This window comes from Zosterops lateralis, assembly GCF_965231275.1.
Source record: "Zosterops lateralis genome assembly, chromosome: 7".
Lineage (NCBI taxonomy): Eukaryota > Metazoa > Chordata > Aves > Passeriformes > Zosteropidae > Zosterops > Zosterops lateralis.
Genome location: NC_139767.1, coordinates 31,687,355 through 31,710,270, shown reverse-complemented (window position 1 = coordinate 31,710,270; position 22,916 = coordinate 31,687,355). Strand labels below are relative to the sequence as shown.

Sequence of the window (22,916 nt, the reverse complement as noted above, 5' to 3'; positions counted from 1 at the left end):
TAGAAGATTAAACTTTAATTATTTTGATTGAAGATGAAGATTAACTCTATCATAACTCCAATTGTGTTTATTAATTGTGATAAAATATCATGTGGGATTAGGAACCAGTGGCTGCTTCTGGTTCTGAACCAAAAATAATGACTGAGTACATATTTGAAGATTGAGTTAATTAATAAAATCTGTCGCCAGTTTAACATTAATGCCTCAGGAAAGTGAAATCGGTGTGGCACAATATTGCTTATCCTGCATTGATAACTGTATTTGTAACCTGAGAACTTTGTCAGCAGAATTGGCAACTTGTAATTACATTGGCATGGCAGTTGGAATGTTTGAGTGCCAGATGATTAGAACTGATGAACCCTGGTTAATGAAAAGCCCTAGAGCTTAGTCATTCATATTTATATAATTGAAGGCAATCTCAATTAACTGATAACAGTATTTTTATTTTAAATTTTATTTTTCGTTACTCAGTTAAAGACAAAAGTAAGGTTTCACTTTGTTTTCCATTCAGTGAAGAGGTTTGTTTAAATGGGATCAGTAAATTAGTGAATTTGAGTGTTTTTCACTCCCTCAGTCATCCACTATGGAAAGTATATTTCCTTGCTTATGCCCTGCATCACACAGTGACCACCCCTGGACTTCTCTGGCTTGATGAAATTGTAAATAAAAGAAGAATATGGCTTCATAATAAGAATCACAAACACCATATTAGCACATCAGCTAAGCTGGCTGCCAAAGCGTGCGGGTGTTTGAGGCGTTCCCTTAACTGCTGCTACAGGAGCAGCAGACATGGAGACAGTAATTTTAGCAATTAGGATGGTCTGTATGTGAAGTGATTCATAATATGCTTGTTTGTATCTCATCAAAGCAGATACTGGGTGTTATTATCTTTGAATGCTAAACACAGTGATTAATTACACTGATGTACAAGAAAACAAGATAACTTGCATTTTCATGATAAGAAAATGCTGATTCCCTTTGTCACTATAATAAATGGTTCTGTCTTCCTTTGCTTGCCTGTTTAGATGTATGGAGATAATACTAATTACTTTATAATTAGCTATGTGTACAAATGAATATAGCCCAACAAATGCATACATTTCAAAGAATCTCATTTCAGTCTGCAGGGAGCAGGAATTTGGAGCTATTAATCTGGATTCATAGTGAAAGAATAGAGAGCCTAATACTTTTCCTATGGTGAAGAGACTCCTGGCATATAATCTAAGCCCCTGAATCCTGGAAAAATTAGAGACAGAAAAAATATAAGCCACCTCCTGTCTTTCATTAAGCCGTTTAGAAGTGTTAAGCTTTAATCACTTTAACTACAGGGAGCTGAATCTGACACAGAGAGTCCAATAATACCAGATACTTGTGCCAAGCTGGCAGAAGGCCTCTCCAAGGACCTTTTGGGAAATCTAGGCCCTTCAGGCTTTTCTGGAGCTGCACTTTCACAACCAAATTGCCTGTCACTGAGGTAGTTCATGCTGCCGTTGTATGAGGTTGTGCAAGTCCTGCAGAACTGGCTGGGACACTTGTGGAGGTGAATTATCCAGCTGAGGAAAACAACTGACATCTCTCTACTAACGAGATTACAGGCCTCGTTAAATTTTAACTCAAGGAAGTGTTATTTTATGTTCCATTTCCCCACTGGTACCTCTCAGACTGAGCATTCAGCTGTTGGCAGCCTTTGCCATGCAGTGGGAGAGGAGCAGCCCAGGCTGTGCCCACCAGGGCTCTGCACAAAGCCTGCCCCACACTGAAAGAGAGTTTTTGCAGCTGCAGTTTTACATACTCGTTAACCGTGTAATCTTTAATTTTATCCACCCTCTCCTTCCTTTAATAGGAATATGTACTGGAGCTGGTCTTTGGAAGGAATGCGGTTAATGCTATTCTCATGCCTAATTGTGTCTGTCCATGGGAAGCACTTCCATTTATATTCTTGTGGCCAGATATGACTTGGATCGTTTTTTACCAGCACATTGTCTGTGGAGGCCAGTGTTCCTCGGTAAAGTGGACACTGCAGAATTTCATTGTCTCTTGGAAAGGCAACTGTCTCTGGGTTGCATGCACATCAGTTTGAAATACATCTGAATCAATGCTGATCTTAATAGGCATTAAAACCCCAATTTTGGTTTTATAACTATGAAACTGAGGGGAACAATAAAGAAGCACCACAAGCAGCAAACAGGCTATTTTGGAATGTGTGTGATGTGAGCATGTTCTTCAGACTCTGTCATGCCTCTACTGAAGACAAACTGTTTTTTCAAAATATTTGTTTTAAAAGAGAGAAAAATATGCAAATGAAGTCTATTAGCAAGATGACTAGCCACTAAATGCATGCTATCCATTTCTATAAAATATATGTATAGATTTACCATAATATACTTGCACTTGCAATAAAAAATAGAGTAGCCTGAAAGATGACTGAAAATAGAATATGATTAGGGGACTTAAACCCTGACTTTTAGATGCACTAAAAAAATGTAGTGTGTGCTCATTTATGTGCAAATGTAATGGAAAAAGGCTGTAGGTAAAGTGGCGAAAGCCTAAACAAAATAAACACTTAATTTTCTTTTATTGTACTTTGTGACTATTAATAATATTATGGTACTAAGGCAGAAACATTAAACTAAGCAGGGGACCAATAAATGTTCCTAGACTGTGCAATGCTGTTGATATTAGTGGCTAATAGCTCCAGAGTTCACATAAAATGCAGATTGAAGTACAAAGAAGATGTTTAGTGAAGTCAGCAGTGGCAGTGAACTCTTTACAGGTGAAACTAATAACCAGAGGGCAGGCACAGCAGGGCATTTTCTGCTAAAGATATCGAACAGGAACTTTTGGAAGCCCTTAATCAGTCTATCTCTGTCCTCAGGGAAGAGATTTGATAATCCCGATTTATTTCTCTTCATAATTATCTTCTGAAAGCATTAATTATTATGTGCCATGTTTCCGTTTATAAATATCATGAAAAATGCAATGACCATAGGGTATGCTGAAATAAAAAAAGTCCACATTGATTTAAGAACATCATGCTGAAGTTATGAAAGATGATTTGATACCACACTGTTGGGTGCATGAATGAGAAACTGGATTTGGAGTTAATGAACCATAATTAAGTTCACTCACTGTGACACACAGAAGAATGTAAGACTCGGCAGTAGTCACACTGTGCTTTGTTTTGCCTTGCAAATCCGGACACAAACTGTTTCCCACATCTTTATCTGAGAGATCACAAAGAAAATACTGACTGCAGAAGAAATAAATAGCTGTATATTTAAATGAGGAAAGGAGATCTCCTCCTCTCCTGTGCTCTGCATGCTGAATGGCAGGGGGCAATAAAAGTACAAAACTGACAAGAGTGTTAGACAATATCCATCTCAAGAGTGATGCGTTTTACCAGCATCAGTAGAAGAAGTAAAACAAGAATGGGTGCCTAATTACATTAACGTGGAATAAGATCGTTCAATCCACAAAGAAAAAAAGTTTGAGGAAATACTTTTTTTCTGAGGTGTTTTTATTCAAAACAGTATATAATTATTTTCATTATTATTTTATTGTACAATACATTCTGCATTTATAGGAAAAAATTAAGAGTCAAAATTCTTTTGCCTGACTTTGATCAGCTTATATATTTATCTAATTTTTCCCCCCTTGATTTGATTTATGATTGGAATAATATGATAGGTTACCAGAGTGATTAAAGTATATTGTTCGTGTGCACATTGCACAGTAGATAATCACTGATTATGATATCTCTCCAGATGTCTGTTCCTTCAAGACAAAGAATATAGTTTGGGGATGGGACAACTAGCAATAACTAAGACAAGAGTGACAGAAACAAAATTGTTTGTCTACCCAGTTCTGCAATGAGCTGCTCTGCTGGGTTTCTCAGTGCAAGAAAGAAGCAGAAGCTCAAGCAGGAGATTTCTTCAGTGAACAAAGAGCCAGGGTGCAATTATCCTCCTAAGTATCTCTGCATTCACATCTGTCTAGGAAGAATAGGGAAGATTAATGGTAATATTTGGCATGATTTTATCTCAAGAGATAATTAACATGTCTTTACCCAGAACTAGAAATGGATAGAAATCTTTTACTAAATAAATTGGTTATTTATTTATTTTATTGGTTATGTTTTAAGATACTGAAAGATTCCAAGCTGCTGCTTTCTGCTGTGGCATTGAACCTCAGGATAAAACTGCAAGGCTCGGCTCCAGAAGAGAAACTCAGTATTAACTTGCTGGCACTCTGAGAGTCTCCCTTCCAACAGGAGCCATCTCAGTGGAAGTCCTGAGGGTCTGCTGTGGTGGCTGAGCCATTGAGCAAACTCTCAGCATGCAGGATGGTTGGCACCCAGTAAGAGAGTGAAATGTGAGAACTTGACTGGAACAGTTTCCCCTGAGCTGCTCAGAGTGTGTAATGGAGGTCAACTGGGCTTTTCTTCAGTAATTAATTACTATGGAATCATAGAATCTGTAAAGCAGGTTAGATGTAAACACCACTATTTTAAGTCTGTTGAAGGGAGAGACTCATTTTCCTGTCTGCTCACTTGTCGTCTCTCACTTTGTGGTCCTGCATTACCTCACCTTTCTCGCAGTGCATTTTAGGAAATTTATCTCTCAAGCCTCTTGTGAAGAGCTGACTTGGCCTTCTGACCCACCATTACTGTAAAGCTCAACTCACCACTCTGCTTGAAGAGGTGTCAAAAGACATTCTTACTATTTCCCAGATCTTCCTCACTCTTCAGAAAAATGTGTCATTAATAGCTATAAGATACTGCTCTCCTTCAAAAACCTTTAAAATACATCTTTAATGCACCATATATTGAAAAAGAAAAATGTTAAGGTGACTCCTACTCTGAAATCCCTGCTTATTCTCCTGCTTCAAACCCACATTTTACACAGCATCATTAAGTTGCCCTCCTAGATCAAAATCCTAGCAAGAAGGATTAATAGTAATTTCATACAGCAGAAATGGAAACAAGACTCTAGATGGTGGGGGGAAGGATTCCCATCACTTTCAAGATCTGGCTCATCATCCTTTAGAGGCAAAAGCACATCCTGATGATCAGCATTAAGTGTTTCTTTAGTGACAGAGAACTCTTCCCCCCCTGCCCTTTGGAAGGTGCTGGCTGTCATTCCTGTACCTCATGGTACAACTGCAATCCATTAAGTTTTTCCAGCAGGGCAGCACGTAGCATCTCAGAGCTTCGTTACATATTCTGGCAAAGTCCAGTTGCCTGGAAACTGCTTGTGGATTTGGGTCAAATTTTCCTCCTCATTTCAGGGAAAAAAAAAAAAAAAAGAAAAAAAAAAAAAAAAAAAAAAAAAAAAAAAAAAAAAAAGCAAACCAGCAAAAGACCTCTATTATCAAGAGAAAAGGAGATGATTTTGTCCTGCTTTTACAAGGTTCAGTTCTCTCCTCTGCCTTGAGAGCATTGCAGCCTCCGAGCAATAGGTCATTATGTTGCATGGGACATTCTCAGTCCCTTTTGTTGACTCTTTTCTACTTTGTATAAATAATTGACTGTCCACTGGTACAGGAATAAGAATCTAAATCTCCCACTACAGAACAAAAAAATCTTTCTGCTCAAATAAATATTCTGTGCAAAGTGAGGAAGCTTCCACACAAAGCGTGGGAGAGACCCATTCAGGAATCACTTATTTCAGGCTCACTCAAATTGACAGTTCCAGTGGCATCTCCTCAGTTCATAACTTTTGTCCAAACCACAGTTGGGTTCCCAAGCATGGGATGTCTCCTGCATTCTGGGTATTATGCTTTCTATTATTTTATCTCAGGCCGTTGAAATGAATTTCGGGCCTTGCTGTCTGGAGAAATGAGATGCTGACAGTTGTAGGCAGCTGTGATGAACTGTCACATCAGTACAAGAAAAACCTGAGTAAAATGTAATATTCAGTGAATATTCAACTGAAAAAGCAAGTTCAGCTTGGCCAGCACTGCACTAAAAGACACCTCTTTGGGTCCCAGAACACGTTATGTCTGAATAAACTGAAAGCTGCTTGGCCTGGTATAGCTCAGGATTTGCAATGCTGTTAGTCTTAAAAAAACCTGTGAGCTTTTCAATTTTTTATGAGCATATTTATCATCACATACAAAGCATCCATTTGTCTAGGTCATTCTTTCAGATTACTGGAATAATACTTTGTGAGCAATGACTTGACTCTGCATTTATTTATATTCTTAAGCCACAATCCATCTGGTATGGTGCATTTCGTACCTTTATTTTTTAAATATCTTCTTATCCTTGTTGCATGATAACACTTGAACTGCAAATTGTATTCATAAAACTAGGAAGCATTCCAAGAACATTGGCACTTAACACATTGCAGGTTACAGGTTTTGATTTTAAGCCAAGCTGTTGTTTCTGGCAAGTGTATTTTCCCCTGAACCTGATGCATTTGCAATATTGATGCAGAGAAATTAACTGTGGGGATACAGATCAAGAGACTTAATCTGCTGGATCACCTCCCTAAATGTGGTCCTTCCTTTCTTATCTCATTAATGATGCAGGACTTCCATGCACAAGTCAAGAGGTGACTTGACCTTCTTTTGCCCTCAGCAGTGCACACTGAATTTGTGTAGAATCAAATGGGCACTCCATGCTCTAATGTAGATATTAATATAATATTTCAATAAATGACACAAATGCTAATAAATTTTAGTGCATCTGGTTGTGAAAACAAAGCAGTGGTGTTGTAGAGCTCATTGTGTCCTGATATTCAGGTGAAGGATTCATATCTATTTCATCACTGTTTTCCACCATCAATTTGATTCTTTTGACAGCCTGCACAATGAATCGAATTTCAGAGCTGACAAATATACATGTCTTTGCAACAGGGACAAAAGCTACAGTTAAAAATGTTCCAGCAATTTTTTTTAGTCTTTGAAAGAGAACAAAGAGTGGAATTCTTCCCTAAAGGACTGCTGGCCCAAAGAGTTAAAAATAATAAAATACATTTTTCTCAATAACTTAGGTAAATGTGACCTCAGATTTAATAATTGGATATGTAATTATGAACAATGATTCTGATCATGAACCTGCACTTAGTTGAAACTTCTGTCCTAAACATCTTGCTAGTGCATTCATTTCCCAAGTGCTTTCCAGGACAGAGTTTTGAACATATTTGACCAACTACAGAAAAAGACAATTTGTTTGTCTGTTTGATACAATATATAAATCCTAACAGAATAGAAATTTGGAGAGCAGAGCTTGATTCTTCTTTTGTTTATGGTTTCATCTTGAGTCCACATATTCATCTCTGAGTCCACCTGTCCAGTGCAGCCCTTTGAATCTGTAGGTGCACAACCGTGTTTGGAAGTTAGCACAAGTGTGATTTAATATTTATTATCAGGTGTAGCTTCTGTTGGATATGTCTCAGAACTGAAAATAGGTAGGAATGGAGACCAAAGCCGTGGGATACGACTGTGCTGTTTAAGTGAAATTCATCCCATGGTGAAGATGAGAGGTACAATGTCCGTGAAACACTTACACCCTGCTGCTATTCAGACCTGAGGAGAGAAGGGAGAATTTAAACACTTTCCTGCTGGCTTTTGTTATCATTCAGTTTCTCACAGCTGTGGACTGTGCTGAACATGCTCATCGTTTGGCTCACAGCTTCCCTTTCTACTGAGGTTTCTTATAATACCATGCTGCAAAAAAAAAGCACCAAGGGGTTAAGCATCAAAGCACTACAGTAGAGAAGGAGGAGGAGGAAAGGAGTCATATTGGAAATTACAGATGACTGGAGTCTGGAAGAATGAGATGTAGCAGATTATTTATAGTTATGCAAAACTGGAAGTGAAGTACATCCAGGACTTTGCTGTAGTTGGTGAGGGAAACAGGACCTGACCCTGCACAAGAAGAGCACAAGATCCCATCACTGACTGAATTAATTCATGTTGCTTGAATGTGGGCTGGCTGCAAAGTCTTTTTTAATTTTGCTCTTGGCTCTTCTGATGTCTTATGAGTCACAAGTCTTTTATTGGCCGTGTTTTACAGACCAGAGAGCAAGGGAACCACAGTGTTTACCTATCTCATATGGAAAATGTGAGGCTTAATTAATGTTTGCAGAGACCTGGTGGATCATCCACCAGAAATGTTACATCTGTGCAGTGTTATTCTTATCCATTGTAAAACGTTCTCCCTCAACCTTTTCTCACCTTCTAATGACCTTTTAAAACTGAGAAAGTATTATTGCAAATGGCTCAGGGCTTTATTTAATATGGATTACATATTTTTCAGGACCAGTAATGTGAGGACATATGTCACTTGAGGGCCCAGTCAAGTTCCCTTATGGTGCTTTCTTAACAAGTACCATAGGTTGTCCAGCCCTGCATGAATTGCAGGATGGCACTTGGAAATGAGGATACAAATTTCAGGAAGCACAAACCTGTGAACCTGGGCTCACAGTGTATGAGCTGGATTCTGAGAGCTGTGAATGAGAAAAGACACATTTTCAACTCCTGATGCATCAAGGCTGAGTGTTTTTTTTCCCAAAGCATAGTAGAAAACAGGAAATTTTCATTGATGGGAAGAAATCTAATTGACATTACTGATATCTTGTGGAATTACTTGAATTATTTATGATAGTAAAGTCATTGTTTATGTTGTACTCACAAAATGAAGGCAAGGAAGGAAATACGAAGAACAGTGCTCCTTATTCGACACAATTGCCATCTATTTTTAGGGATATTTTTAAAACTCAAACCCACAAGGTCTTTATATCTAAGCTATATTTATATATCCACATGTATGGCTCAATGCACTTATTAGCAAAGCTCAGGAAGTGGTGCAGAAGAGATAGGGATAGAGATGAATGGATGAAAAACCTAAAAATAGGGTGAGCTTCTCTCTATACACTTGTTGGTACTGTGCAGAAAGGAGAATTGTGCTTTTTTTTGCAGCCCCTCAGTTTGGAATGTGCATTCTGGGTATTTGTGGCGTTCAATGTTGCATCACAAGATTTTCTAAAACCCACAGACCACAGTTCTCTAACCTCCAGACACCCCCTTCCCCAGCGTGAAGTATGTCGATTTTGGATGTCATTGTGCTGTCATTAATTACTGTGTGGACTGGGAGCTGGTGTTTGCCCACAGCCCAGTGACCAGAACATAATTACATTCAGCCTGCACAGAGCGAGGCCAGTGCCAAGGCTGCGTCATGTCACTGCATCCGAAAATTGTATCTCTCATGGATGCTGGAGTGTGAAACTCTTTTGTTACCAAGAAAAGCTGCCTGAACAAGCCGAGGGCAAGGCTGGTTGAACCCAGCAGAGGAACCTTTAGACAATGAAATTAAGCTCTTCCCAAGTGTTGTTTTTTGTTCGGGCCTTACCAAGTCATTCCCCGTGACTGAGCAGCTAAAACCACTGGATTTGTGATCTGCCTCTGCAAATACTTGTGTTGCAGAAGTCAGTCCTGCTCTTTTTTTTTTTTTTCCCCTAAGTGAATGAGCCCTCTGGGCCATCTCCAACCAAGCTGCTTGTGAAATTATTGGACTGTAATCTTTCCAGCTGGTTCACAAATCTATGAACTGCATCTCGGCACCTGCGTGTGGGGCACCTCATGTTCCCAGCTGGATTTGGGTGGAAAGTGGAAGGTGGTGAGCCCTCTGAAGCTGCTCCTTCCCCTGTGGTGACTTGGCTTGTGGGCAGGAGGAGCTGTGGGAAGGCACAGCCTGCAGCTTTTTTCTCTTTATTTTAGCTGTGGCCTGTCTGATCCCTTTTCCCAAGCAGACTTCAGCCTTTTCTTGTGTTGTGGCTCTTCTCCAGGCATTTGTTGCTTCTGTGTGTTTTGTTAGAAGTTAGCACACTTCCAAAGACAAATGCAAATAAGTGGCTTAAAAGGGCACAGGTATTATAAAATAAAGACCTTTAACTGAATCCATGTAAATGATCACTGCTGCTTTGTATTATTTAATAGGAAACACAAGAAAGGGTGTCATGTTTACAGACTGGGGATCCTCACACACCAAAAGAGAGTGCTGCTGTGGTGATGGGATTGCCCATGGACTTGTTTTCCCAAACTCTGAAAATAATGAGCATTATCACACATTCATAGATTATTTAAGCAGATTCCCCCCATGATTTACAAACCTCTCACAAAGTTCTGATAATTAATAAGCTTCCAAAGAGAAACTGGGGGAAGTATCTGCACTGTGTATGGCACTTTTCATTATCCTAGTATTTCTTGGGATGTGAATGATTGCTTGCTTTCAGTGAAGAGCCATCAGAGATAAATTCCTCCCATCTCTGTGAGAAAGAGCAGAGTCTGTTAAGTAGAACTTCATTTCCCCAGAATGGCAATATGGGCGTTTATGAGCTAGTCAAAGGCAATGCATCTACTGCCCTTTATTGAAATCCTTGATAGCCTTGCAAAACAGATAAATTTTTCTTCTCCTCTTCATGACACACATTTTTCCCCATCCATTTGATGTAGGCAATTTCCCTCAGCACAGATGGCACTCTGTGAGTGTGTCCCCACCGGCAATGTCCATTAGGCTGTGTCCAGGGTCTGGGCACTGAGTGAGGGGCTGACACACTCTCACTCTCCTTGCTCTCACTGCTGGGTGAACAGAAAGGACCCCATCATAGGCAGATGAGGAAATAAGAGCTGAAAAACACATTTATATTTTCTATTGGGAAAAAAAAATTCCCAACATATGTGGCTACTCTCAAACCTGGGGCTAATGTAGCTTTTGTCCTTTTGGTGGGGTAACCCCTCAGTAAATGGAGGCTGGAATTTGGTGCACAAGAGCACTTAAGGCCACAGTTAAGTAGTCAAGGAAAACAGCAACAATAAAAGATTACACATAAAAAGAGGTGATTTTCTTTCCTGAGCCCCGAGGACTCGTGATCCCAGTCTGTACTCATTAGGATACAACACAGTGTGAATTCTCAGTAAGGAACTTTGATCTGAGGAGGTTTTGATGGCCTTTGAATGAGCAAGCGGTATTATAGCTAACAATAACATACCTGTCTTCTGTGATCTTCCAAATACCCTTTAAGGAAGCAAGTAATTAACCAAGACCTTTTGCCTTGGCTACAGCAGTTATTGAAACATGATGAGAGCAGAGGATGGTACATTGATGTGATCTACATCAGAGCATGTAGCAACATATCACTGACAGAGCCTGCGAGGGAGCAGAGTTCAATCCAGAGAAGCAATTCAGAGCCAACAAGTTCAGTTGTTTCTCAGTCAGAGAAAAACCAGCAATTGCTCAGGATTAGATTTTTCCAAAATTTGCAACAGAGTCAGTATGCTGAGAGTATCAGGATCAAGAGACAACATGTTTCAAAGACAATTCAGATTTTTGGTGACTGTAGAGATGAATATGGATTGAAGAAATTAAATTCTTAAGCAGAGATTTGTACTTTACTGTGCTTCTTGTCCTGGAGTAAGATTGATCTTACACATCTAGAGCAGAAGGTATTCGATGCCTTCTCATTGGTTACAGAAAAATCCTGTTACTATTTTAATGTTTAAAAGATACAAATCTTGCAAATATTGCCATATTTTTGAAAGAGTTTGACAACCATTCAAATGTTCTTCCTAAGTTCCTATAAAACATACTTAGTTGGCCAAATAAAATACAAAGCTCTCAGAAGAGTGGAAGACAATTTTCACTTCAGGCTTAGCAGTAAAGATTGATTTCCATTTCCTGAATCAGATAAATGACTTGTTTTTTGAGAGGAAAAAATGATTCTTAAATATTTTGTCCACCTTTAGGTATGACTACAGGGGCAGGAGGTTTTGTTTTTTTTTTTCATGATTGGTGGAGAATACTCACTAGCTTGTATGTGCTGCAGCAAATATATATAAAAACCAGATTTTAAAACCCAAATTTTAAAGCAGGTAGGAAACCTTTTGACTCTATTCTGCAGTAGTCTCAGATAGACCTCTCAAATTTGATCAAATAAAGGTTGAAATGGAGGCCTTCAGGCTCTCCAAACTCAACTGGTTTGGGAAATGCCTCATGAAAATTCTTGTTTAGTCCAGGAGGCCAAACACTGAGTCAATATTTAGACTGAGGGCTGGGTCTTCAGCTGGCACAAAACCATTTCTTCCACTGATGTGAGCTGGGGATGGACAGACTTTGCAGCCACTATTTCTTACGGTTTTGGTACTTGCCTTCTGGTGTTGAGTACAAGATTTTCCTTTCATTCTCTGTAACCCAGACTTGGGGAACTACATGCAGTCTCCATTTGCATGAAGATGAAGTGTGACTAAGTCTCTTGCCTCTCTGATGTTGGAAAGAGCCTGGAAAACAATAGCCTGGAGGCTCTTAAACTGTAAGGCAAAGAAAACAGATTTATCATTTCAAATAATACGGTTTATACAACGATGTCAAGATTTTTTCAAACATAGAGCTAAAGATGCTCTAATTTATCCCAGTGGAGAATCTGATCCTAAATATTAGTCAGGAGACAAAAATGAACTGTTTATGCAATAGGGATAACCTCCCTCTCTCTTTTTCACTCTCTGTGTGTCTCTGAGCTGACTGTTCCTATGGAGATCGCCAGTCTCTTCTGCAAGCTCATCTTATATTCTGTCTTGGAAGGCTACTTACAGTTGAGATCCACAGGATGCTGGCTCACTCCCATTTGCTTTGGAGACAGCAAATTTTGGCAGCAGAACAGTTTCAAGTGCCAGCTGGCATCAGGCTTGACACAGCTGTAGTAGTGGGACAAGAATTTACTCACAAACAAATCTCCCTGTTTGAACCCTGTGTTACCATCCTGACAAATTGTGAATGCACTGAAATGTGTTTGCTGAACTCAGAGGATGCTCCTGAAGCTCAGATTTGTATGGCTCAGAGTCCATGAGGCAGGCAGTTAATGCATCCCTTCCCTCATTGCCCTTGACAGCCTCTACTCAATCCCCATTCCCCCACACAGCACCTTCCACCTTGTCCAGTGACCTACAAGAAAAGTAGGTGTTTGCTCCACACAGTTCTGTGGGCTCCCTACTGGAAAACTGGAAGAATCACAGTTTCCTTCTGATCTCAGGTGCTGCTGCTCTTAGATATTTCTCATTTACTGGTAGGACCCACAGGAAAAGGTGGTGCATTATCAGACTTTGCCTTGTGTGGCTGCATTTTGCTGTCTGACTTGGGTGTTGCAAAGAACCTGATGTTTAAAAACACACAGAAAAGGAGATATTCCTGCTTAATTTCCAAGGCTGAAATGTGGAAAGCAAAGGATGTAAACCCATACATGAGTGATCAACAAGAAGATAAGTATTTCCTTTATTAAAGTCAGTTCATATTAAGCCTGCTAAGGGCTTTCAAAAATAAATATATACTTTACCAATACTGGTAAAATGCGTGTATTTTCATTGCTATGGATTTATCTCTCTTCTGTTGGATTTTCTTCTAGAAACAAGAGATTAAGAGAATACAGCCTTATTTAAAACCAATTCCCTGAGCTCAATCTGCCCCTTCTGCTTTTGCCCATTGGAAAAACCCTTTGTAATCTGGTAAAGCAACATGCGAGCCTAAGCAGGGAACACTTTTTGTGTAAAACAGTATATTCCATTCTTAAAGCTTCTATAGCTCTCAGTCATTAATCACTTTCAAATCAGCCCTTTTCTCTGACTTTACAAAACAATATTCCAACACCCATTTCTTGACATGGGGGAAGCAGTCCTGCTGCAAGTGTTCTCTAGGGATTTGCAAAAAATCAGAGTAGAGCCTCCCAAAAAGGAAGACAACAATAGAAGCTGAAGTACCTCAGAAAAAAAAGGGTTTAAATTTAGGAGAAGTGGATGGAATAATCAGTTTTCTACTGTATATCTGCATGGACAGAATGAGGAATAGTGATAATTAATGTCACCATGCCAAAAATTACAGAACTGTTTCACAAAACATTTGAGATTTGTCATGTGTGCCTTGTTGCTCAGACCCTTTGGTTTGTGCAGGGATAGTTTTATGTTTGCTGAGTCCTGAGAATCCCAGATACTCTTGTGCCTCCCCAGGAAAGCAAGCAGAGAGCAGAGGCACAGCAGCTGTCACTACCCAGCTCCCAGCTCCCATATCTGTGCCCTGTGCTTCCTGTGGTTTTAGAAAATAGTTTGGTTTCGAAGTCTTCAAAGAGTTCTGAGTGGTCTTGATCTATGCTGCCATAGAAACAACAGTTTGCCAGCTGGAGCTGGTTTTATTTTTATATATTGGATATGCTAACAGGGAGACCTGTCAAAAGTCTGTCTAATGGAGGTCTAGTGGTTCCTCAAGTCCCGGGAAGCTCATTTAAAACCCTGTTTTACAGCTTCTTGATTCCCTCCCTCCCAAGGGCAGCCTAATGGTGAATGTGAAGTGTATCATAATGGATGTTTTCCCTCAAATCCTTCAGCTTTAAATCCTTTCTTTTTCTAATTCTGGTGTGAGTTCATCTGCACTTCCCCTTTTGTGCTCGTGTCTGCTGTCTGTGGAGACCTAGATTTGATCTAGTAAGAAAGTGCTGCGTGTCACAACAGATACTTTACACATCCTTTAGGCTTCTTCTTGGCAATAAACAAATAAATAAAGTCAGCATCAGAAAAGCTTCTCAGACAGAACCAGTACTATTTTGCTTTCCTTTCAACTTTACAAGGAAGCCAAGGAAGATAGTGCAATAGCACTATGTTCATAAATATAAACCGTTCATAAATATAAACGTTCTTATATGAGAGTTTATGTGAATGTACTGAATTTGGAAATTTCCACATAGAGGCACTTTCCTCTTTAGACTTTCACACATTTTTCCTTCCTTCCCTAGGGCCAGGTGTAATAGATGCTTCTCAGTTGGCCAATTTTGGACTTTTATGATCTTTCCTACTGTTTGGTAGCTACGAAGGAAACTTATTTCCCTGATAAAATTTGAAAGAGTCACAAACTCAAACACCTTCCAGAGAAACTACTTTGTCCTCCAGCTATTCAAGTGCACATCGGCATTTCATTTTCTGTAGCTATCATGGTGATTTTCATGTCTGACCAAGAGGTTCGGCCTCCTTCAGTTTGTTTTGCTAGCTTGTAAAGTTAAATTAATTTACCAGGTAAAGTTTATAATCTCTTGTCTTAATTATTGATATAGAAGGCATACCTTGGTCACAGGCAGTTTTGTCATGGATTAAGTGTCTTTTTCTCTGTTTTATTTAAATTCAGCAAATTTCTACTCATGCAGCAGTGGAGATGAACAAAAGATTGGTATTTGTAGTGCCAGGTTTGGTTCATGCAGGAGATAATGGTCAAATTAAGCAGATCTGTTTATTCAGAAGCTGTTTCATCCCCCAGTGACCTGGTGTGTTGCCCAGCTGAGGGTACCTGCACTGAGGTATTGCAGAGCATCCTCTGCTGCCTCAAGGAGCTCTGAGTTAAAGTTGTTTCTTGCAGAAACAATCCCCATATTCCCTCTAGCTCCTGTCAAAGGTGACTATTCACAGTCAGCAGGCAGCCCTTTGACACTAAGTAGTTTCACATTTCTTGAACTCAGCTTACAAAAGCTGGCAAAGGATCCAGAGCACTCTAGAAAGTTTGGCCCTTTTATAATGTTTGTGCTGCGAGTGCTCTCTTTGTTTGCTGGGTAAGTGATACGTATTGACAGAAGTCACTCCAACCAACTAGGATTTTTTTGTTGTTGTTGTTCCTGGTAATTTATAGCCTGTTACTGCTTTGATTGCATTGATTGGGCTCAACATAATACTCAGCAAATCCATTTTCTTATTTTCAAAGCAAAATCTTTTAAATCTGTGTGGTTTCCTCTTACTCCACCGTACCTTCTGCGTGAGTATCAGCCTTTCAGAGCAGCCTAGAGGAGAACTAAGGGACTTTCTTTCTTTAATGACCTTCAGCTGACCACTGTTTGATTTAAATTTTATGGGTATAACATGTTGTTAATCGCAGAGCTATTTGCATTTATGGCCTGCAGCCATCCTTCCCTGGGCTGTGATCTCTCACAGTCTCGCACTGAGCCAAGCTTGGCTTGCCAATATCTGGATGTTAGATTTTTCCAGCATTTCAATACATGGATAGCACAGGAAATGGTGTTTGTAGCTCTTGGGTGACACACTCACCTCAGTCCCACCAGAGAACCCCAGAGTGAGCTAACACCCACTGCACTGGCTGGGCTGTTATCTCGGGTGGGATAAGGGAACTATAGGATGTATAGGGTGAGGCACTGAGGAGATAAGATTTTGCAAGAGCTGCTGTGACTGCTCTTGGGAAAGAGGGAGATGTGACTGGGAGAGAGGAGGGAGAGAAGGAAACAACAAATTTCCTCATCATTCTCCCTTGGCATCCATGAATGAAGAAAAACTGAAGGTGAGGTCAAAGGAGGGTCTTTTCTGCCACAGAGAGTTAAGTTGCCTTCTTATGGAAAGCACTGAAGGTCAAAGAATAAAAGAGGTTTCCACTCCTCAGGTTATAGTTTGAGGCAGGAGGCAGCAAAACTTTGGAAAGGACATGGTGATGCTCTGAAGAGAAGTTGGCAGAAGAGAAAAGCAGTTTCCTTGTTTTCTCTTTAGTTTAAAAAAAGCTTAGTGACCTTGTAGCAAATGTCCTTGTACAGAGGAATGACCTTCAGGTCACTGGGAGCTGCAGAGTGAGAGTGTTCCCACTCATGGGAGGGAATGCTGGGCTGCAGGACTAATTACCCTCTCCACATTGTGTGCCACTAGCTTTATTATCATTGCCACATTCAAAAATATTTAATGTTTCAAAGACCTCTTGTTTCTTTCTGAAAATATCCAAATAGAGGATACAGAGAAAGAATTTATTTCTGGAAAGGCTGAACTGCTTAACACATTCTGTGAAAAGCAGGTATTTATTTTTTAGCCCAAGGCCATAGCTGTGTGTTGCACAGTAGGGAAGGTTTTGAATTCCTTCATGCCAAAAAAGTGAAGTATTGTTGTCAAACAATGCTCTAAACAGGGTATTGAGGTGGCTGGGCCTACAATAAAAAACCCAAAATATTTAGTGTAAGTGACATGTAGTCAGTGTAAGTGATATTTTCACTCGTGTGTTTTTTCAGTCATACATACTAAAAAGAAAACTTCAATAATTGATGAACATTTTTTATTGTTTCTCATTAAAAAGTCATGTCTGGTTTGTTGTGTGATGGTGCAGACATGGCAGGGGTGGCATGGCAGTTGTGTCAGATGCTGTGTGCTGTGCACTATTCAAAGTTTAATGAACAATTCTAAGACATTCTAAGGTAAAGGAAAACATCATGAGCTTATAAAAAATCGTATCTTCTTATTCAGCCTGTGGCACTATGCTCAATTTATTTAAGTGACACTGAAAAACAATCACAGTCCTTTAGTCTCTTCCAACATCTACTGCAAAAAATGCATTGCCAGTACATGTGATGGGAGAAAAAGGTTTATAGCAGTGCTTGGAAAAGTATGTTGTCCGATATGTAAAACCTGCATACTTGGATTTTAAAATGAGTTTAAATCTGTTCCCACTGAGGTCAGTGGAAGTTTAATCACTGACTGATTTAACTGGGAACAGAGGCCAAAAGTAAGCACCTTTTACAATCCCACACAACAATTCCTGGCACACAAATGTGGCAGCTACCAAGACAGTTCATTTTTCACCCAAACACAGAGCATGCTCCACAGTTTTTTTGGGTTTTTTATTTAATTTTGGACAAATTTCCACTGAGGGAAATGGGAGTTTGACAGAATTAGCTCAGTGGTCCTTGTGAGACAGTAAGAACTCAGCTGACAAGTCTAAGATGCATAAGTGAATCTGGGAGTTCCATTTGTTGCAGTGTGCACCAAGAAATGTTCCCCTTTGCACATGCAAAGTCCTCAGTGTGCTTAAGTGGGTTTCAAGAAAAGCATGACAAATTTTCACTGAGATCTAAAGGGTAGAATTCACTCATTCCACAAAAAATGCAGAATTTGAGCAACATAAATATACCCTTCAAGGTCCTCATTTCACTCAAAGTATTATTTAAGAATGCAAAAATGTCGGCTTGTGATGGAAGCAGCAGGTAACTCCTTGATGAGCTGTGGCACAGGCAAGTTTTGGAGACAATTGCCAGAAGCCACACGAGCACTGAAACAGCTGCTTTGTACTGCACTGAAGTGCTCCACAGACCCATTTATTAAAGAGCTAATTCTGCTCTACGTGAAATTTTTGGTCTTCAGCTCTGAATACCGTCAGGGGAGACATCAGTTGGCAGCAGATGTGGAAAGCTATTCATGTTGGCAACCCAAACAGCTTGGCTGGGGGAATTCGTGCAATACTGAAATAAATAAATAATGGATAAGGAGTCAGAATTGCATTAAGTAAACAAAGATTTTCCTGTACCAGGTTTGTAGGATTTTGTTCTGAGGCTCATGGTATTTTATATTGCTTAAAATATTGGGCAGATTGTGATTATTCTCAGGTTTTCTGCAACTCCTCTTTATGTTTGCAAACTTTGAATCTATTTATTTTCAAAAAAGCAGAAAACACCCGAACTTCAACACAACCCTGAAAACATTAAGGTTTTCAGCTTCATAAGAAAAACCCCAACATTCTAAGCTCAAGGATGTAGTATTTCTAAAGAATTTCTGATGTCTAGCAATGTTCTTGAGATCTGCAGATTTCAGTTATTAAATAATTTTCACTAAAGTTACATCCAATGGTAGTTTTTTGAAAGCAGCTACTCAGTGACACCGAAGGTGACCTCATGACCAATCTCTGTATGTTGTCTTGTAATTCCTGCAGCCAGATGAGTTCTGTCACACAATATCCTGTGACAAAACTCCCCTTACCCAGTATCTGCTCCCTCCCCATGATTGTGCTGATAGAGGTGAGTCTCCGGAGTTTCCCCAGTGAAAAATAAAAGTTAATAAGGCATAATGTGAATGCTTCCACTTTTCCCCTTTTTAACCAATTAAAAGGATGTAAAGAGCCACATTAAAATCTTCTGTCAAGTGATCTCCAGTGCATTTCCTCCTGTCAAGGCCACAGGCAGTAATCTTGTGCTTGGTGATCTTGTACTGGGTCTGAGCAGGAGTTTTGCAGTGGAATCCAGCTCACAGCCCCCAGCAGCTGAGTGCTTCTAATGATAGTGTCAGGGAAAACTTCCACTAGTTATGAAATATGGGTCAGCTGCTTTGGCTATGACTATTGCACGTCACTTAATATTTATCAAAGACAAAAATATCTTACTGCAAGAGAGTAGCATTTGTTCCACTAGTTACAGAGGCCAATTGTGCGTGGTTTGGATTTCAGACTACAAAATCTCTTCTGACTGTTGGAGGCTCAGCATCTATTTCAGGGCAGGCTGAGAGCACTGGGGAAGGGGGTGGGGAGTTGAGTTGCTCAAGAGATTGTATATAGGTTAAGAATCTTTTTATATCTGGAATAACCATTGCACATATGATTTGGCTGGCTGATAACTGTCCCCTGAGGGTTTGTGCCCATCAAGCTGAGAGGCAGATGTGAGCTTCTGCCAGCTTTTGGTGATCTGAAATCCTGTCATGCTGGACAAGCCCCTGCACACTGACCCTGAAACAGAGAGTTTGTTCTCTTGGAGACAGAGGTATGGGAATGGAGCTAAATAACACTGAGTGCCTCCTGTGCCTGTGTGCTGGCAAAGCCTGGCCCAGCCCACGGGTCAGAGAATGGCAGGAAATCTTCTCATTTCTTCATCAGCCGTTGTGTCAGGCAGAGTGACACAATGATCTCAGTCTGATAACTTACAACAGGAGCTCACTGTGTACATCCATGTGTACAGAGATATTTTCAGATCTGAATTAGTCATTAATAATGACTAGGTTATTTTAAACAACGTTACAGGGATGTAAACAATCTGTATTATCAAAGGTATGGGAAAAGTTGCACAGCACCCACATATCCAGAAGTTCATCTGGGAAATACAACTAGGTAGACTCCACCTCCTGTACCTTTACTACTCCTTGCAAGTGGAGTGAATCTTATTTCTCCCATTATTTGGTTGAACTGACTTCTTTGGTTCAAAATTTTCTTATTTTTCTTTTTCTTTGAAAAAGCTTTGAGGGAAGACAGGGAAAAAGAGATCTGTGAGGAATATTTGTATCTATTATTTTGAAACCTGAAAAATTTTTGCATCCTGTCTCTTTTTGGAAAAAGCAAAGTTTATTTTTGAAAGTCAGCATTCCCTGCCCCAACCACTCCCCAAAAACCTCCCAAACAAGAAAACACCAAACTAAGAAATTGTAACATTCTTTTAGAAAAATCTACCTTCTGAGACAAAATATAGCAGTGAACTGGTGATAATTGGCTTTTTAATGTTAACTACTGGAGCTTGAAGCACTATACAGGTTTTGCATCATTGTTTTTGCTGCTTGATATTAATAGTACCTCTTAATTTGGAAAGCAAAATTGTGTTCCATTGAGAACTGTGCTGGCAGATTGCCTGTGCCTAAGAGACACACTTAACGTGCAAATAAATGTACATAAGTGGTGCAAAGCATGAATCCATACAAGCCTGTTCACAGCAGTGTGTGGCTGCATCTCCAGCAAGTCAAACTGAACTGGTTTGTTTGCAGACAGCAGGAACAGCTCTGGCAGTGCTGGAGTAGCTGCAGGGAAAAGGCAGCTGCAGCCACATCTGAGGGTGGGATCAGCCCTATGGAAGCACTTCCTTCAGCCTCTGCCTAAAAAAATGTCTGAAAAAACATATTATTTTATACTAGTTTGTTGAAAATGGTGTATATATTGGAATTCCTCTGATTATTGTGAGTGATGTTCTCATTCTGCGGCCAAGAGTGATCAAGAAATGCTGAAAATACAACAAAGCCCTTGTTTTCTGTGGCTGTTGCTGTGGAACACAGAAATCATGGCTGTTTGTTCACCATGCATTGGTTTGGCAACTGCATCACCTATATATGAAAATGCATCCAGGAAGAAACCTTCCAGGCCAAACAAATGACTTTGATAAGATATCAATACATGACTAAGAAGCTGCCTTGGAAGCACACCCACTTAGTTTGAATTAAAGGAGTAGGATTTAGGACAGGAGATATAATCCAACTTGACAAACTAGTTAAATATTGACAAGAAGCAGAAAGGCAGCAGTGCTTGCTCTGAAGAGAAGAACACGCTCTTGCTTTTCTGATTGAGCACAGCCAGGATTTTTATACCCACAATGGATGGCTGCAGGAACTCAAAAGATCCAGCCCAGTCCAATGCCTTGCATGGTTTATCATTCCTTCAGTTGCTAAAGGTAGGTTTGCTTTCTCAGGAGGCTCCCACCTTGTGAGGGAGCAGGGTGGGTACCTCAAAGCTGCTTTAACTTCAGGAGGGTGTTTGCATGCAGGCTCACACTATTGAAAATTTAATGACTGAAAAAGACAGTGGAAAATAATGCTGTACATTTTCTGCCTTGTAAATCAGAATAGTTATGCATATGTGTGTGTGTTTATTTTTAAATGTTTATTTAGTTTGTAGAATTATTATCAGACTGTGTTTTAAACCAGCTATTAGCTAATGGAGAGACCTCATTGCCAGGGGTATTAGGAGATTATGGCTTCATTTACCAGAATGCACAGAGATAGCCCAAGAGTTTTGCTTTTTATTTGTGTTTGTTTAAATTTATATACATACTTTAACCCATTCCATAGCATTTTGTCTTTCAACAAAATCCTCCTATAATCCAAAAGGTTGAGCAGAGATGCTGCTCCACATGATAACTGAAGAGCTATGTAAATAAAACCTGACATATTAACTGCCTTGGATTCCTGTAACTTCATAATTGGAAATAAGAAAATGTAGTGTAGATATGAGAAACGGCCATGTTTGCTTTTCCAACAAGGTAATTAGTCAGCAGCTGGAACTTCTGAAACAAAAAAAACTGGAGCCAATCATCTCTTCTGTATTGCCTTAGCAGCAGTGAAATTAGGGCACAGAGGAAAATAAAAAATATGGTTGGGTTATTAGCACAAATGGTTTTATAAACAAATAAAACATAAACCAAATTGTAACAAGCACACGAGAGAGCGAACAATAAAATATTGACTGTTTATTTTAGCATGTGGTCTCCCTGGGAGACATTTCATAAACACACGATGATGTACATGTCAGAAAGTGATTGTTCCGTACCCCCATAACTGCAGCATTGTTCTGTACAGTTCTGGGGAGCCATATGGCCTGAACATACCATACAATTCATTAGTGAACATATTACAGCTTTATATAGCCTCAGAGAAATGTGGCAACACGTGATGTAATGCTCATGGACAGTAGTTTGTTGGCTCATTTACCAGTGCTTTAAATAGAACTATGCTGGGCACATTAAATTTTATGGCTTTCCTTCTAAAGCTGGAAAGGTCCCTGCACTCTTTCTTGCTAGCAGTCCCTCTGTAGGAAATGTTGCAGGTTAAGGGAGTTGTGGGAAGAGGAAAGCCCAACATTTATATGCAAACTGATGTGCAATGCACATTGCCTGCTCTGCAAACACTGTGAGCAATGCTGAACCCTGGTTGTGTTCTTAGACAGAAATCACAAGCACGTTCTTGATAAAAAACTTGGATCCTGGCCCATGGTGCTATAGCCAAGGTACCAAACTGAGAAGAAAGCCATATGTGATATTATTTGATTAAGGATTAATATGCTGTGGCTTCATCTAATCAGGAATATTTAATCAATTTTGTCACCTTACTACATGATAACCTTTGGTATCTCAAATACCTTCGGGTCCAGGTGTGTATGGATCACTGGCACTGAAATCTGCTCTCTGGGTTTTTGCTTTGGGTGAGTTTTCTAAGTGTACCTGGGCATGCTGAGCCTCTATTTTGCAGAGTAATGCATCCAGAATTTGGTAAAAAATGATAAAAGGCTTTCATTGATTACCCTTTGGGCACATCCAGAGCCCTTCCACACGCGGAGCTGCCTGGGTGTGACTCACTTTTGTGTTACCGGAGTTTTCTGCTGCTGCAGCTTT

At 39.8% G+C, this 22,916-nt stretch overlaps 1 protein-coding gene across 7 annotated transcripts in view; it reads left to right on the top strand.

Moving 5' to 3' along the window:
* The window catches only part of NCKAP5 (NCK associated protein 5), a 417,071-nt gene that overhangs the window by 116,180 nt on the left and 277,975 nt on the right, over positions 1-22,916 (top strand). For 4 of the 7 annotated variants that reach the window (XM_083865020.1, XM_083865021.1, XM_083865016.1 and 1 more), the window contains exon 1: positions 21,104-21,200. The exons of the other annotated variants lie outside the window; for them this stretch is intronic. In XM_083865020.1, the coding sequence (XP_083721146.1) occupies positions 21,123-21,200 (78 nt within the window). In that variant the 5' untranslated portion in view covers positions 21,104-21,122. Of the gene's footprint in view, positions 1-21,103; positions 21,201-22,916 lie in introns of those variants that run through there. 7 annotated transcript variants of the gene reach the window in all.